Source organism: Pleurodeles waltl, chromosome 7, assembly GCF_031143425.1.
Source record: "Pleurodeles waltl isolate 20211129_DDA chromosome 7, aPleWal1.hap1.20221129, whole genome shotgun sequence".
NCBI classification, from domain to species: domain Eukaryota; kingdom Metazoa; phylum Chordata; class Amphibia; order Caudata; family Salamandridae; genus Pleurodeles; species Pleurodeles waltl.
Genome location: NC_090446.1, coordinates 62,681,166 through 62,694,119, shown reverse-complemented (window position 1 = coordinate 62,694,119; position 12,954 = coordinate 62,681,166). Strand labels below are relative to the sequence as shown.

Here is a 12,954-nt window from a genome sequence, read left to right as displayed (position 1 = left end):
TTGCACAGAGCTTACTGATTATAAGAAACATGCCAAAAAACTCACCGACAAACTACAGGTCAGAGGGTACCCCGCATACATCATGAGAAGAGCCGAAAAGCAAGCTCGTTTTAGCAACAGAGCAACACTATTGCAAGCCACCGTCAGAACCAACAAGGAAGACACCTTAATTTGTGTAACCACCTTCAATCCTGCATCCAATACGATAAAAAAGCTAATAATCGAGGACTAGAAAATTCTAACCTCAGGAGGACTTCTCTTCCAACCACCCTTGAATGCCTTCAGAAAAGCGAAGAGTATCTGGGACATGATTGTCCATAACCGACCACGGACAAACCGATCAAAAACAGACAAGGAACCCTATGGGACCTACTACCCCAAGAGGACATTTCCCCTGTGGGAACTGCAGCGTCTGCCAGTTCACCAAGAAGACTCTCCAGGTAGAGTTGGGCCTACAGACGCCTTGGGCGCTGAAGCATTTTACCAATTGTAACAGTAAGAATGTCATTTATATGGTAACATGTCCATGTGGTCTTAAGTATATTGGGATGACCACTAGAAGAGTAGGCACGCGAATTTACCAGCACAGGAGCACAATCCTTTGCATAAGAGATGCCACCAGACTGACTGAACATTATGTCACCAATAACCACCATCCCAATGACATGGAATGGATGGTCATAGATCAACTCAATTTCCCCACCACGAGTTTGAAACAGAAGTTACTGTTTTACAAGCAGAGATGGGTATGGAGGTTACATACTCAAATGAGTGGACTAAACAATAACATTCAATGGTCTACACTAGGCTAACACCCTCCCTCTACCCATTGTTAGTCTTTATACTTCCTCCTTGAGGGCTCTTGGTCTACATCACGTTCTAACCCATGTTTGGAATAACACCTGATGGGTTTTGAATATGTGCGTTGTGTTCACTGCACACCATAATTGTTCACCCCCGGCATCGGGGTCTGACAGATTTTGGCCTACTGTGGCCCAATCCATTTTTAGGATCTCCCCTTTCTCCTCTTTTCTTTCATTTTTTCCTTCTGTTCTTCTTCTTCTATTCCCCCTTTAAACCCTCCTCTTCACTTTCCCTCTTCCTTTACCCACCCTCTCTTTTTCTTTTCCTTCCCTCCCTTCATCAAAACCTCCCTTCCCCCTTCTCTCTTCCACTTCCCTCTTCCCTTCTCCCCCCCCTTCCTCCCCCTTCCCCTCCCAAACCCCCTTCTGTAGTGCTATAGGAATATCCATCCCTTCTCTTCAATGAAGGGATTTTTCTGACTTCACTATGAGCCAGAGCTCCGGTTTGTTCTGACTACAGCTACCTAGCAACCAACCGCCGGGGAGACTCCAACTCCCGTCTTTCCCGGGTTGGCCCTGACGTGCCACAGTACTCTGTAACGCGCCGCGCCTCTCCTTTCCACTTTACCTAGGGAGACTTCATTTCCGTCCTCCCTGGACGTCATGTGACGTGCTGTGGCATCTTGCAACGTGCTGTGTCATCATTGCGCGCCCGACCGTGCACCACTGCAAGAGTCGAGGCACAATTGCTACGTTTTACTTACGTCGGCACTCACCGACGTTTTCTGACACGGCTCTGCCTACCTCATTGGCTCCCCAGATACCTTTAAAAACTCAGCGCTCCTTACTCCTTTCTTTTCTTTTCTCCCCTGAGCCCCTGTAGCCTTTCTTGATTGCAATGATATCCTTCCCAGCTATTTTAGTTGAGCTAGTGCTCTCACTATTATCTGGGGTGCTCCTTAACGACTTCCACTTCTACTGCATTTTTTTAGTTTTTGCTTCCTCATTGCCACTGTTCGCTCTCCTAACAGAGTGTGACTACAAGGGATACCCTCCCTCCAGCAACTCCCAGACCAGAGGCAAACCACCTTATCCTTCGGGGTAAGTCCTCCTACCCGGCAATGCATGTTTGTTTGTGTGTTACGTATTTACACTGCATCTTATCACCCTGTGTGCTGTGTTGTGTGCTGTGTGTAGTGACACTTATTCACCTCTTTTATTAAAAATACAATTTTATTCTTTCTCCAGACCTACCATAATATGAACAAACAGTTCAGGTAGGTCTATTATTTTATTCTAACCACCCACCAAGCATGCTACAAAGCATTCATCCCTAGGGGATCCATGACCCTGACAAATGCCGCTGACCTTCCAGCACGTAGAGAGGGCAGAAACATGTTGGTCCTTGTTTTTTAGACTCCGTGAGTCATTAATCTCAACTGAGTCCCGAGCATAAGTTTTAACCTTACCTACATACACCTCTATTACTGTATCCTACTAACCGAGACAAGTGACGTGTAAGATAATTTTATTCACCCCCCCCATCTGGATCCCTGTAAAATATCCAGTTAGATTCATTTCAGCACTCCCTCTGTAGTTCTTTTAACAACGAGGTTGAGTCCGCCCAGGTAGTACCATCTTACTTGGGTGGGGCTAGGTGGTCAAATGATGAAGCATGACACTATTATGTGTGTGAGACCACCTAGTCCATAAAAGGAACTCCCTCTTGTAGATACAGCCACAACCATAGACATTCTATACTCAGCCCTTTACCCAGCAATTACGCACTGAGCCAGCACTTCTAGATTAGGGTTCACTAATCCAGTTCACCCTTACTTATCACCCTACACCTTTAGTGGTATATGGATTTTAAAGGCAGGCCTGCCTTGCCGGCTGCTTTTAATTTAAAGTTACATGCAATTTCTACCTTGGAATTAAAAGTACTTCCAAAGTCTTAAACTGCCTTATTTTTACATATAAGTCACCTCTAAGGTGCGCCTTATGTGCCCCTAGGGTTGGGCGCCATGGAACTATAAGCAGGGACCTTATAAAAATAGTTTTATAAGCCCTGGTGAGGTAAAACAGCCATATTCCTTTTCCCTCATTGCAGTGAATGGCCTCCATAGGCTAGAATTTATTTTAATGTAATGTATAAAGTCCCCTTAAGTGTCAGATACCAATAGTTTGGTATCAAATTAATTGTTATAATAAATCTCACAACTTACGATGCTTGGATTTAATATAACTTGTTCGGGTAAAGAGTTTGAAACTTTACCTAAAAAGTTGCCATCTTCAGACCTGCAGTGCTTTGCTCTGATTGGCCAGCCTCTGGCAGCCTGATCAGCCTGCCTTGACGAGGTGTGAAGTAGCCTGGGCTAAACACAAAGAGATGTGCCTGGGGGAGGAGAACTTCCCTCAGCAGATTGAGAGGCAGGAACGGGAGGACTGCCAAACTGGTCTTTAAAGGCAGGGAAGGACATTTGGAGCAACCCAGAACCTCCCTCACATCCTGCAAACCCAGACAGTTAGGTGCCCTCCTGATTAGATTAGTAGAGGGCAGGAGAAGGGCTTGTTTATGATTTTTAGCCACACCAGTGGGTAGGCTCAGCCAGATGTAACCTCCAAAAATCTGTTTCAGCCATGATGTATTTTTGAAGAATGTTGCTCCCTGGGACTGATTTTTGCTACACTTCACAGGAAGTAGTCATCACAAGGGGAAGGACCCTGCAACTGATTGGAGAACCAGGACCCCCCTGTTTTTCACCCAGGAGCAAGGATAAATATGGCAGAGCTGCACCCACACCTCAGACCCCTACCAGATCCCTATGAGGAAGAACTACAGGAGAAGAAGGACTGCCCTGCTGGAACCCTGGTCTGCACCTAGACACTGCACTCTGGAGGACTGCACCAGCTGCACCCTGGGGCTTCACCACAAGAAGGACTTTGCCTGGCTTCAAGGAGGGACTCCCTGTTTGCTACAGGTGAAAATTGCTAACCAGAGTCCCCTGTACCAACCCCTGAAGAAACTGACAAGATGACCACTGCCCAGTGGCCAATTTGAAGTTTGCACCAGGTGCATTCTGGGAGTTGTAGTCCGTACCCTCAAGGAGCCTCTCAGAGCTTCTGGAACCTTGGGGTGAGCTGGGGACCTCAAGACAACCTTAAAAGAACATATGGAAGAAGATCCAGAAATTTGCAGAAGTTTGGGCAACTTTTGGAAAAAAGCTCCATAAAGGGATCGACCGGCCGCAACAACTCTTGCTGGCTTGCCTCAACTGGAACCAGCCTGACTTTCAGGTTCCTCCCGATGAAGAAAATCTCAGAAAAAGTGACTACGTCCGAATGTAGAAAGTTGACTGGGACCTCCTAGGCAGTGAATCCAAAGAGGGCTAAAGGGGTGTCAGATCAAGATTCAGGTTTTCCCCAGTCGAAGGATTTTCATCTTGAAAAAAACTTCTAAGTCCGAAGGCAAAAATCTCCACCGAGGGCTCCCACAACGGGTATCCGAGGAAGCGTTCTGGGAGGTCAGATTGGACTGGTGACTTGGTCCACAGGTAAACTTTTGACCGAGGCCGGCATCCCGCGGGCTGCAGCCAAGCAGGGTTCCTTTGCGGTCAGCCTTAAACTTTGACTATGCCCAGGTCGAGGTCTAACCAGATGACCAGATTAGCGCTTTTCATTTCTATGCGCTAGAAAACAGTAATTCTTTAAAAATACATATCTCCGGCTCCCCTTATCCGGTTTTATTAGTTTTGGTGTCATTTTAAAGATAAAAACATAATCTATTTTTATAAGTTGGTGTAGGACTTTTAATTGTCTCTCATTGCCAAGCTACCAAGGGTTGAGCTGGGTTTAATTTCTTGAGACCTAACTGGACCTAAGTCAGGCATCATTACGAGTCTGGCAGTCTACTGACCGCCAGACTCCCGGTGGCAGTCGGACTGCCGCCAATGTGTCAGTCCGAGCCCCACATTTTGACCACTGTGGTTGCGCCACAGACAGACCACCAGTACCACCAGATTATGACTGCACGATGGCCTGGTGGTGCTGGCAGTCCTAATCCACCCGGACAGCCCTGCTCTGGATATTACGACCCCCTTCCCCGCCAGACATTTCATGGTGGTAGCATCACCATGAAAAGGCTGGCAGAGATAGGGTGCAGGGTCCCCCTGGCCAAGAGTGTTGCTTTCTGGGGTTGATTTTTGCCACACTTCGCAGGCAGTGGTCATCCAATAAGGTGGCACTGTGCACCCCATTGGTCAGGAGTCCCCCCGCTTGCCAACCCAGGAGCAAGGATAAATATGTTAGAGCTGCCCAGCAACTCAGATCCCTGCTGGAAGACATTCATAAGAAAAAGGACTGCCCTGCAGAATACCTGGTCTGTACCTGAAGGACTGCACCCACTGCACCCACAAGGACTACACCAGCTGCACATCCGGGGCTTCACCACTAGAAGGACTTTGCCTTACTTATGAGTAGACTCCCTATAAGCAATAGATACAAAGGAACTAACAAGAGTTCCCTGCATCAAGTCCTGCAAGAGCAACCCAGCTGACCAGAGACCAGTGTCCGTTTGAGAATTCTGACCAGGTGCATTCTGGGCATTGTAGTCCAAACAAATGTATGTCGGAACAACGCATGCTGAAACCACGCATGCCTGAACAACGCGATCGGAACAACAACCGCGCTGTTACCACTAATGCCTTTACCAAGAATGCCTTAACAACAATTTTTTGTTATGAAGGCATTCCAGGTAAAGGCATTAGTGAATGGCATGCATGGTTCCAGCATGCAATGCCCTTGACCCCCCACCCGACCCTAAAAATTACTGCAATCCCCCACCCCAGCCTCCAAATTACGTGACTCCCACCCCTGCCCCTAAAACCACCCCAACCCTCCCACCCCTAAAACCTAAAACTACCCCAACCCCCACCCCGTCCCTAAAACCTAAACTACACCAACCCCTACCCCGTCCCTAAAATTACCGCAACCTCCACCCCTAAAACCTCAAACCACCCTAACCACTCACCTCCACCCCCAAAAACTAAAAATACCCCAGACCCACCCACCCCTGCCCAAAACTAAAAATACCCGACACCCCACCCCGCCCCGCCCCGCCCCTAAAACTAAAAATGCCATGACCCGTCCACCCCACCCCTAAACCTAAACCACACGACCCCCCACCCCAAAAACTAAAAATACCACGACCCCCCACCCTGTCCCTAAAACAAAAAATACCCCCACCCTAAACCTAAATCACCACGAACCCCGACCCCTAAAACTAAAAATACCCCTACCCCCACCCCTAAAATAGCCTCAATCCCAGCCCCACTTATCTGATCACGTTGACCTCCTCAGGCGACTCCCTTATTCTGTGCCTTAACCACGCATGTGCGTGGTTCAGCACATGCGTGGTTAAGGCATCGAACAAGAAAGTCGAGTTGTGGTTAGTTAACGAAAGCGTTGTTCCGCTTTCGTTGTTCACGACTTTGTTGTTCGGGAGTCGTGGCTAAGGCTGCTTCCCGTCTAAACTCCCAAGGAGAAACTCAGAGCTTCTGAAACCTTGGACCACGGTTATGGACTCTGCAAGGCCCAAAAATGCCTTCTGGAGGAAGAGCCAGATGATTGGAGAAGTTTGTAGGAACTTTGAAAAAAAAGCTCTATAAGGTGACCAACCCATTGAAGAGAGTCAAGCCGGCATCACTGAACAGCGACACTGCCTGACTTTCAGGTTTGTCCCACTGGAGATCAGGAGCTTTTCTCCATTAACTAGACATCCAGGAGTTGACTGGGACCTCGCACTGTGCCAAGCTGACAATGTTGCATTGCAAGCTGGCCTGAAGAGGAGCCTCGATAGAGGACAAGAGAAAAAGCGCCAGAAAAAAGACTAATGACCTGATTTAGATCTTGGTGGAGGGGTTACTCCATCATAATGGTGAAGGATATCCCCTCCATCAAAATCTAAATACCATAGAAAACTATGATATTTAGATTTCAGTGGACAGGTTATCCAGAACCCCACCACCGAGGTCTAAATCAGGGCCTATATTCCAAGGTAAAATGTTGACCGAGGCCCATCAGTTAATGTATCTGACTTGTGCTTCATTGCGGTCAGCCTCAAACTTTGACTTTTCCCTGGTCAAGCGTACCCACATCCACCCACGCATGCACTCATACACACCCACACACCGCAACACACACCAACATACATTGTCGCACACACACATTCACAACACACAACATACACGTACACTCACATTCAGTCATTCACGCACGCATTCAACGCGACTCACACCTGCATTCACGCATACAAGAACAAATACAACCCCCCACACACACACAACATCCTCACACATGCACACACACCCCCACCCCCTCACCTGTCTGAGAACCCATCTTACCTGCTAGCAGGGGGTCCTCAGGCAGGAGACGGGACGCAGCGCTGCTGTTAGCAGCAGCGTCCACCAGCAAAAGACTGCCACGCCGTATCATTGCTCATGATATGGTAGGCGGTGTTTTGCTGCTGTGGCGCTGCTGCTGAGAGGAGCGCCACCTTACTGCCATCCGCCGCCATGACCGTCAACGGTATTCCCCCAGCCTTCTGGTGGAATTCCGTTGAGGATCATAATGTGGGTGGGCAGCTGGTAGCCATGTTGACGGTATGTTGGCGCCAATGTCATAATGAGGGCCAATATGTATAGTACTTTAAAATGTTTAGTCCTGCCCAGTGTTGTTTAGATCATACGTTTTCATTCCAGTGGGCCTGATTTATGACTTTGTACTTGCAAGGCCAGTAATACTGACTTGGATAAAAATAGCATTTCACATTTAAGTGCCTGCATAAAATCTAACCTATTATTGTTAGGGCTAATGATGAGCCCAAAGGGGCATATTTAAGATCCCCCTAGTGCCATTTCCTGACACATTAACATCATTTTTTTTACTGTAATGTTTCGTTAGATGGCCAAAATCCTCACAACATATTTACAAAGTGGAGCAATACATGCATGGCGCCACTTTGTAACCCTTTGCGCTACATTATGCCTGTGCCAGGCATAATGTATGAAAGGTGGTGTTACCCAATAAGGGGGGGTGCAAGAAAATAGCACAAGGATTTCTAACAAATTTCCTTGCGTCATTTTTTTCGGCACTTTTAATGCCTGCTCAGAACAGCTGTTTAAAGAGGGCACACCGTTGTTTACATTGGGCCTCTATGTACTGTAATGTTGGCGCTACTCCTGCAGAATACATCAATAGCCTCAGAAAAATTACACTATTGCTCCTTATTTGCACACATGGTGGCGGTAGGGGGCAGTAAAGGGCGCAAGAAAAGTGGCACTGCGCTGTGTGCAGCGCCACTTTTCTTCAATATGACCCTAAGTCTTTCAAGGTTTTCTACTTGTTAGGTAAAATTAAAAGTGCATGTTTTAAACAAATAAATGTTTGGCATCTCAGGGAAAGCTCTGTTTCTGCAGCCCCCGCCTCCCCTTCCTAATTCGCCTGCTTGATTATATGAAATTTGAAAACCTGAATACTCAGGAAGGGCCTCTCAGTATTGAGACAATGAACGCACTTCCGTGAAATATAGATCTACGAATGAAAAGAACCGAAAGGAAGACGCTTGAAAAGTAACAGGGGGTGCAAACCCAAACTATCATATTAGTATGAAGCACATAAACATTTGACCAGTCACCCTCCAGATATACAGCAGTGAGAAACATTTGTATAATGAGGGTGGGGTGCAGTAAATAAAGCGGTATATCAGTGCCATGCAGGATAGTTCCGTTCATAAAACTCTTAAACCCAGTAAAGTCATTTGATAGGATAAAGCAAGAAATCTTCAAGTGCCCCACATTCCTGAGAATAGCTATTTCCAGAACCATCATTTGTAAGAGGTTATTAAGAATTTGCTTACATTAATTCCAAAAAATAAAATGTTGGCTCATATAATAAAAACGTGTCACAGTCATAGTTTCACATTGAAAATGCACATTCGTAGAGCTAAAGTCAGACTAAAGGATGGATAGGTTCGAAAACGCAGGAACAAGGTCGCGTTTAATTTTAAAATACAAACTGAATCCAGGAAACATGTGAGTCGTGTAATGTACCTTGTTAATATCAAAAACACAGTTGAAGATAATGTGAAAGGTAAGCAAAATATGCACCGACCAAGTTTGTATTTGTCTTTATATTGCCACTAAGAGCGCCTTTCAAAAATGATATAATGCAACATTATACAGAGAAAATAGCAAATCTACTTCAGACGACTTTTAGGGGACCTGCACACAAAATCTAAAAAAATAACAATATTTACTTACTGCAATCAATTTCTCTTTGTTTGGGATTAAGTCAAATCCATTAAGAGTGTACAAAAGGCAATACCCAATAGTCATAAAAGAACACAGTCTATAAGAATTCATAAAATGCTGCCATTGAGATATACATTGCCTCTTTGATTGATTTCTTGGGTGGCACTAGTAAAACGCCATGAATGGTTGTTTATTTGCAGAAACGGACACCTTCCTGCACATAAACGATCGTTCCTTGCATCGCATCAGACTTGCACTATGGTACAAGTGTGCCTGCATTGGCGCTAGACAGATAATTTTAGGGCCAGCGCTAGAGAAAACACGAGGTGAGCTATATTGTATTCGGCGCACTCCTGTGTTTCTGAAGTGACTACATTTGGCGCAGCGCCGTGCTCCACCACTTCTTAGGAAATGAGGCCCTCGGTTTTATACAGTATGTGCGAAGCCACAGATACCCAGAGAGACAGAGCAAGGTCCCCAGCAAAAAGTGATGTATTGTGCTTTACAAATACATCCTAAGAACTGGCCCTCACTCTGGGTAGCATTGCCCTCCATCCCCTTCTGCTCATCTGTACCGTCGCAGCAACCACTCCGCCTGGGCTGCTCTGTCATGGCCCCTATACCTGAGAGCAGGGGCACCCTCAGGTGTGATTCAGCATCACTGAGGAGCAGGGTGGGTGCCATTAGATGGTAGAAAAGGGGGACCAGACTGGCATCAAATTACATTATTAGTGATTAAGATTAAACATCTGGTTTTATATCAAAGCAGATGCTCAAAATTGTTAAAATCCCTGAAATGTATTCCCCTTTCCTCTGTGTATCAGTTCACGAACGTTGGGGTGCCAATACGTTTATTGATGAATAATACAAACTGTTGCGAGGAACACTCAGAAAATGGGTCAATGGAAAAAAAAAAAAAACTAACTCTGGCCCTACGTGGACGATAACCGCGGACATAATCTGTTGTTAGCGAAATAAATGTTACACAACACACATACAACTGCTCAAGAGAAAAACTCCCTGAGGCAAAACAACAGAGAACGCTGTGAAAATTCGGCACAGAGCCCAGGCCCCGGCTGCTGAGGCTGTCTCCCACGCGTCCATTCTGAAGCGGGCAGCGGTGTGCAGCTAGACTCATGTCCAGCTCTTTCTTCCAGCGTCATGCATCTGGAGCACACCATCGGTGACACAACAGGGGAAATCTACAATACTATGGAAAGACAATTTTGAGACAAGAGCGACCAGTAGCCCAATTACCATAAATGTTTCAGTTTCCATTAAGGTGGAGTAACAGGGACCCACAGCCCTGAAGGCAAATCATTGAACCCGGGCACATCACAGTAGAAAGACGGGGTGAACTATGTAATTGCACGTTATTCCTCATGTATATTTAAAATATAAGGGTAATGCTGTGGTAACGATTATTATCTGCCATATGCATTACTTACAAACTAAGCACCCAAATTTAAAAAAAAGCAATCGGCAGGAGGAAAGCACATCTAGCCGTACATCCTGTTTACTAACTTTAAAAATAATTACGTGGGTCACTTGGTACCTAGGTTTTAAAAGCCATTAAAAGAAATAGGATGGGAAAAGGTTATTTTGGTAGAAAAAAAGCAACAATTACATCATTTGATGAACATCAAACTTTAGAACAAACCCATGGAATTTCTCTGAATATTTTAGAAGCCATCCCTAAACACATGAATCAATAGTTGACATATAAAAGAACATTCCTACCTTCTGGGCACTCCTCGGAGGTTAGTGATGCGCTCTCCTTTTTAGAAAATCTGACGTCGACATATGTAACATCTGCCATCCCCAGGTAAGGTGGATAAGAATGTTTCTGACTGTTGTTGTGACTCTAGCATTGAAGTTGATTCTACCCTCTGAGACATGGGCAGGAAAGTGAGTTTCAAAACTAACAGAGGGTCTTAAGTCATCTACTGCTCAAACAGGAAGGGTGTGCACTGGCTGAAGGAGTGGGAGGGTGGTTGCCACAGACGAAAGCAGTGTCTGTTCTGCCTGATGTAAAACGTATGAGGCAGATAAGGGCAGCAAATGGGTGAAGTCGGTGTACTTAAGGTGGGGGTCGGTGGTTTGAATACTAGATTCCTCTGCATTTGTTAACCAACGCTTGGACCTAGAGACTTGGCCGCCATTCCTTTATTCTATAATATTTTGCATTAAAATCTCGTCATGTTTTGGTCAAACAGAATCAAGTGTTCTTTCAACCTACAACCTTGTGTTGTTTTTGTGTAACTCTTATAATGGCTCGGCATCACCTTGCATGGTGGACTCTCCATAACGTTCTGTGCCTCTTTAACTGTCTGCTTTCTTGACCTTCCTTCAACGCCCCCTTCAAGCCTTGTTGCTCACTTCCAGGAACCAGAGACTCCTCTCTTACATCTAATTTCCTCACCCCCTGGTGCCAAAGCTTCAAAACGCAGAAACACTTGAGTCCAACTTCTCTGCTTTAGGAGATGCTAAAGACATAGAATGAATTGGTTAACCACAGCAGAAACACCCATACCCGTTTGAAAAATATCTCAACCTTTCTTCCAGATTTATGTACTACTCCACCTTCATCCTGATGACTATAAGAGGGGCTTCTTCACTGATGATTTCAATTTTCGGGTAGATGACATCTTAAACTAGCCTCTTGATGGGGGTTTAAGCCCTGACTCAAACTACTCGTCACCCCCTTTGTCTCTTCTATACTCGGTCCCTTTTACCTGAAACCCAAACATTTTCATATTAAATTCGTTTTACAGTAATCAGAATATTTCACAATGACATTTGTGAGAAATTAGGTTTTTGGTCCTCAGTTTTGCTTTTTGGTCATCTGGGCATGTTAGTTCACGGTGGGTTCAGGTGTGGGCTCAGTATGGTGGAAGCCTTTTATGTCCATGTGGCTCTGAGCAGGAGGCCAGCAAACTAGCCCTTGGTGTCAGGTCTGGTAGTCCTGGATGCAGGTGTAATGTAGGTTCAGGGCAGGTCTCAGAGGGTTCATGGCAGGCTCCAGGTAGCAAAGCATGTCTTCCAGGTAAAGCAGCGGTTTGGCAGAGTACACAGCAGATCATAGCAGCAAGCAGTTCTCTGAGAGGCCTTCCTCAGGTCCAGTAGTGAACTGCAGAGTGTGTCTGAAGGTCCTATTTTTACACCAGAGACTCTAATTCTAGAAGATCGGAGAAGCTATCCTGGATCCACACTGGCTGCATTAACAATACAGGGTGGTTAGGCCCTTTGTGTGAAGGCAGAGCACATGCTATTCACTTGTAAGTGGGCCAGTGCTCATCAGGGCAGATTTGTCCTCCCCTTCCTGACATCAGATGACCCATTGAGGCACTCCTAATCACTTGATAGTGTGACTGTCTGAGATCAATTTACAAAGTATAACTGCCAGCTACACCCAGTTATGTGTAGCAAGGCAGGCTGCAGGCACAAAGAGCTAAGGAGTGGCAAATGACAACTTTCTAAAAGTAGCTTTTTTAAAGTTGTTAGGAAAAATCCAGCATTACCATTACAAAAGGTTTAGCATTAAGATGTCATAGGTACCAACCATTACATACCGCCCTGCTCCCAGTTAGGAATTACAGTTTATTAAATGTAATAAGTAATTCCTAATGTTATCCCAGGGGAAAGCTAGGCCGCACAGTAGTGAAAAATGAATAAAGGAGTTTTTCACTACCAGGACATGTAAACATTTAAATTACACGTCCACCCTTTTAAATGCACAGCACCCTGCTCTATTGGATAGCTGGGGCCTACCTGAGGGGTGGCTTATATCTAATAAAAGTGGAGTTTAAAGCTTGGCAAGATGGTTTAAATTTCTAACCAAA

General features: G+C 45.6%; 1 protein-coding gene across 4 annotated transcripts in view; it reads right to left on the bottom strand.

Annotated features, from left to right (window-relative positions):
- LOC138247184 (killer cell lectin-like receptor subfamily G member 1) overlaps positions 1–11,005 on the bottom strand; it is a 163,752-nt gene extending 152,747 nt beyond the window's left edge. For all 4 annotated transcript variants that reach the window (XM_069201928.1, XM_069201930.1, XM_069201929.1 and 1 more), the window contains exon 1: positions 10,853–11,005. In XM_069201928.1, the coding sequence (XP_069058029.1) occupies positions 10,853–10,931 (79 nt within the window). In that variant the 5' untranslated portion in view covers positions 10,932–11,005. The remainder of the gene's footprint in view (positions 1–10,852) is intronic.
- Between the last annotated feature and the right edge of the window lie 1,949 nt (positions 11,006–12,954).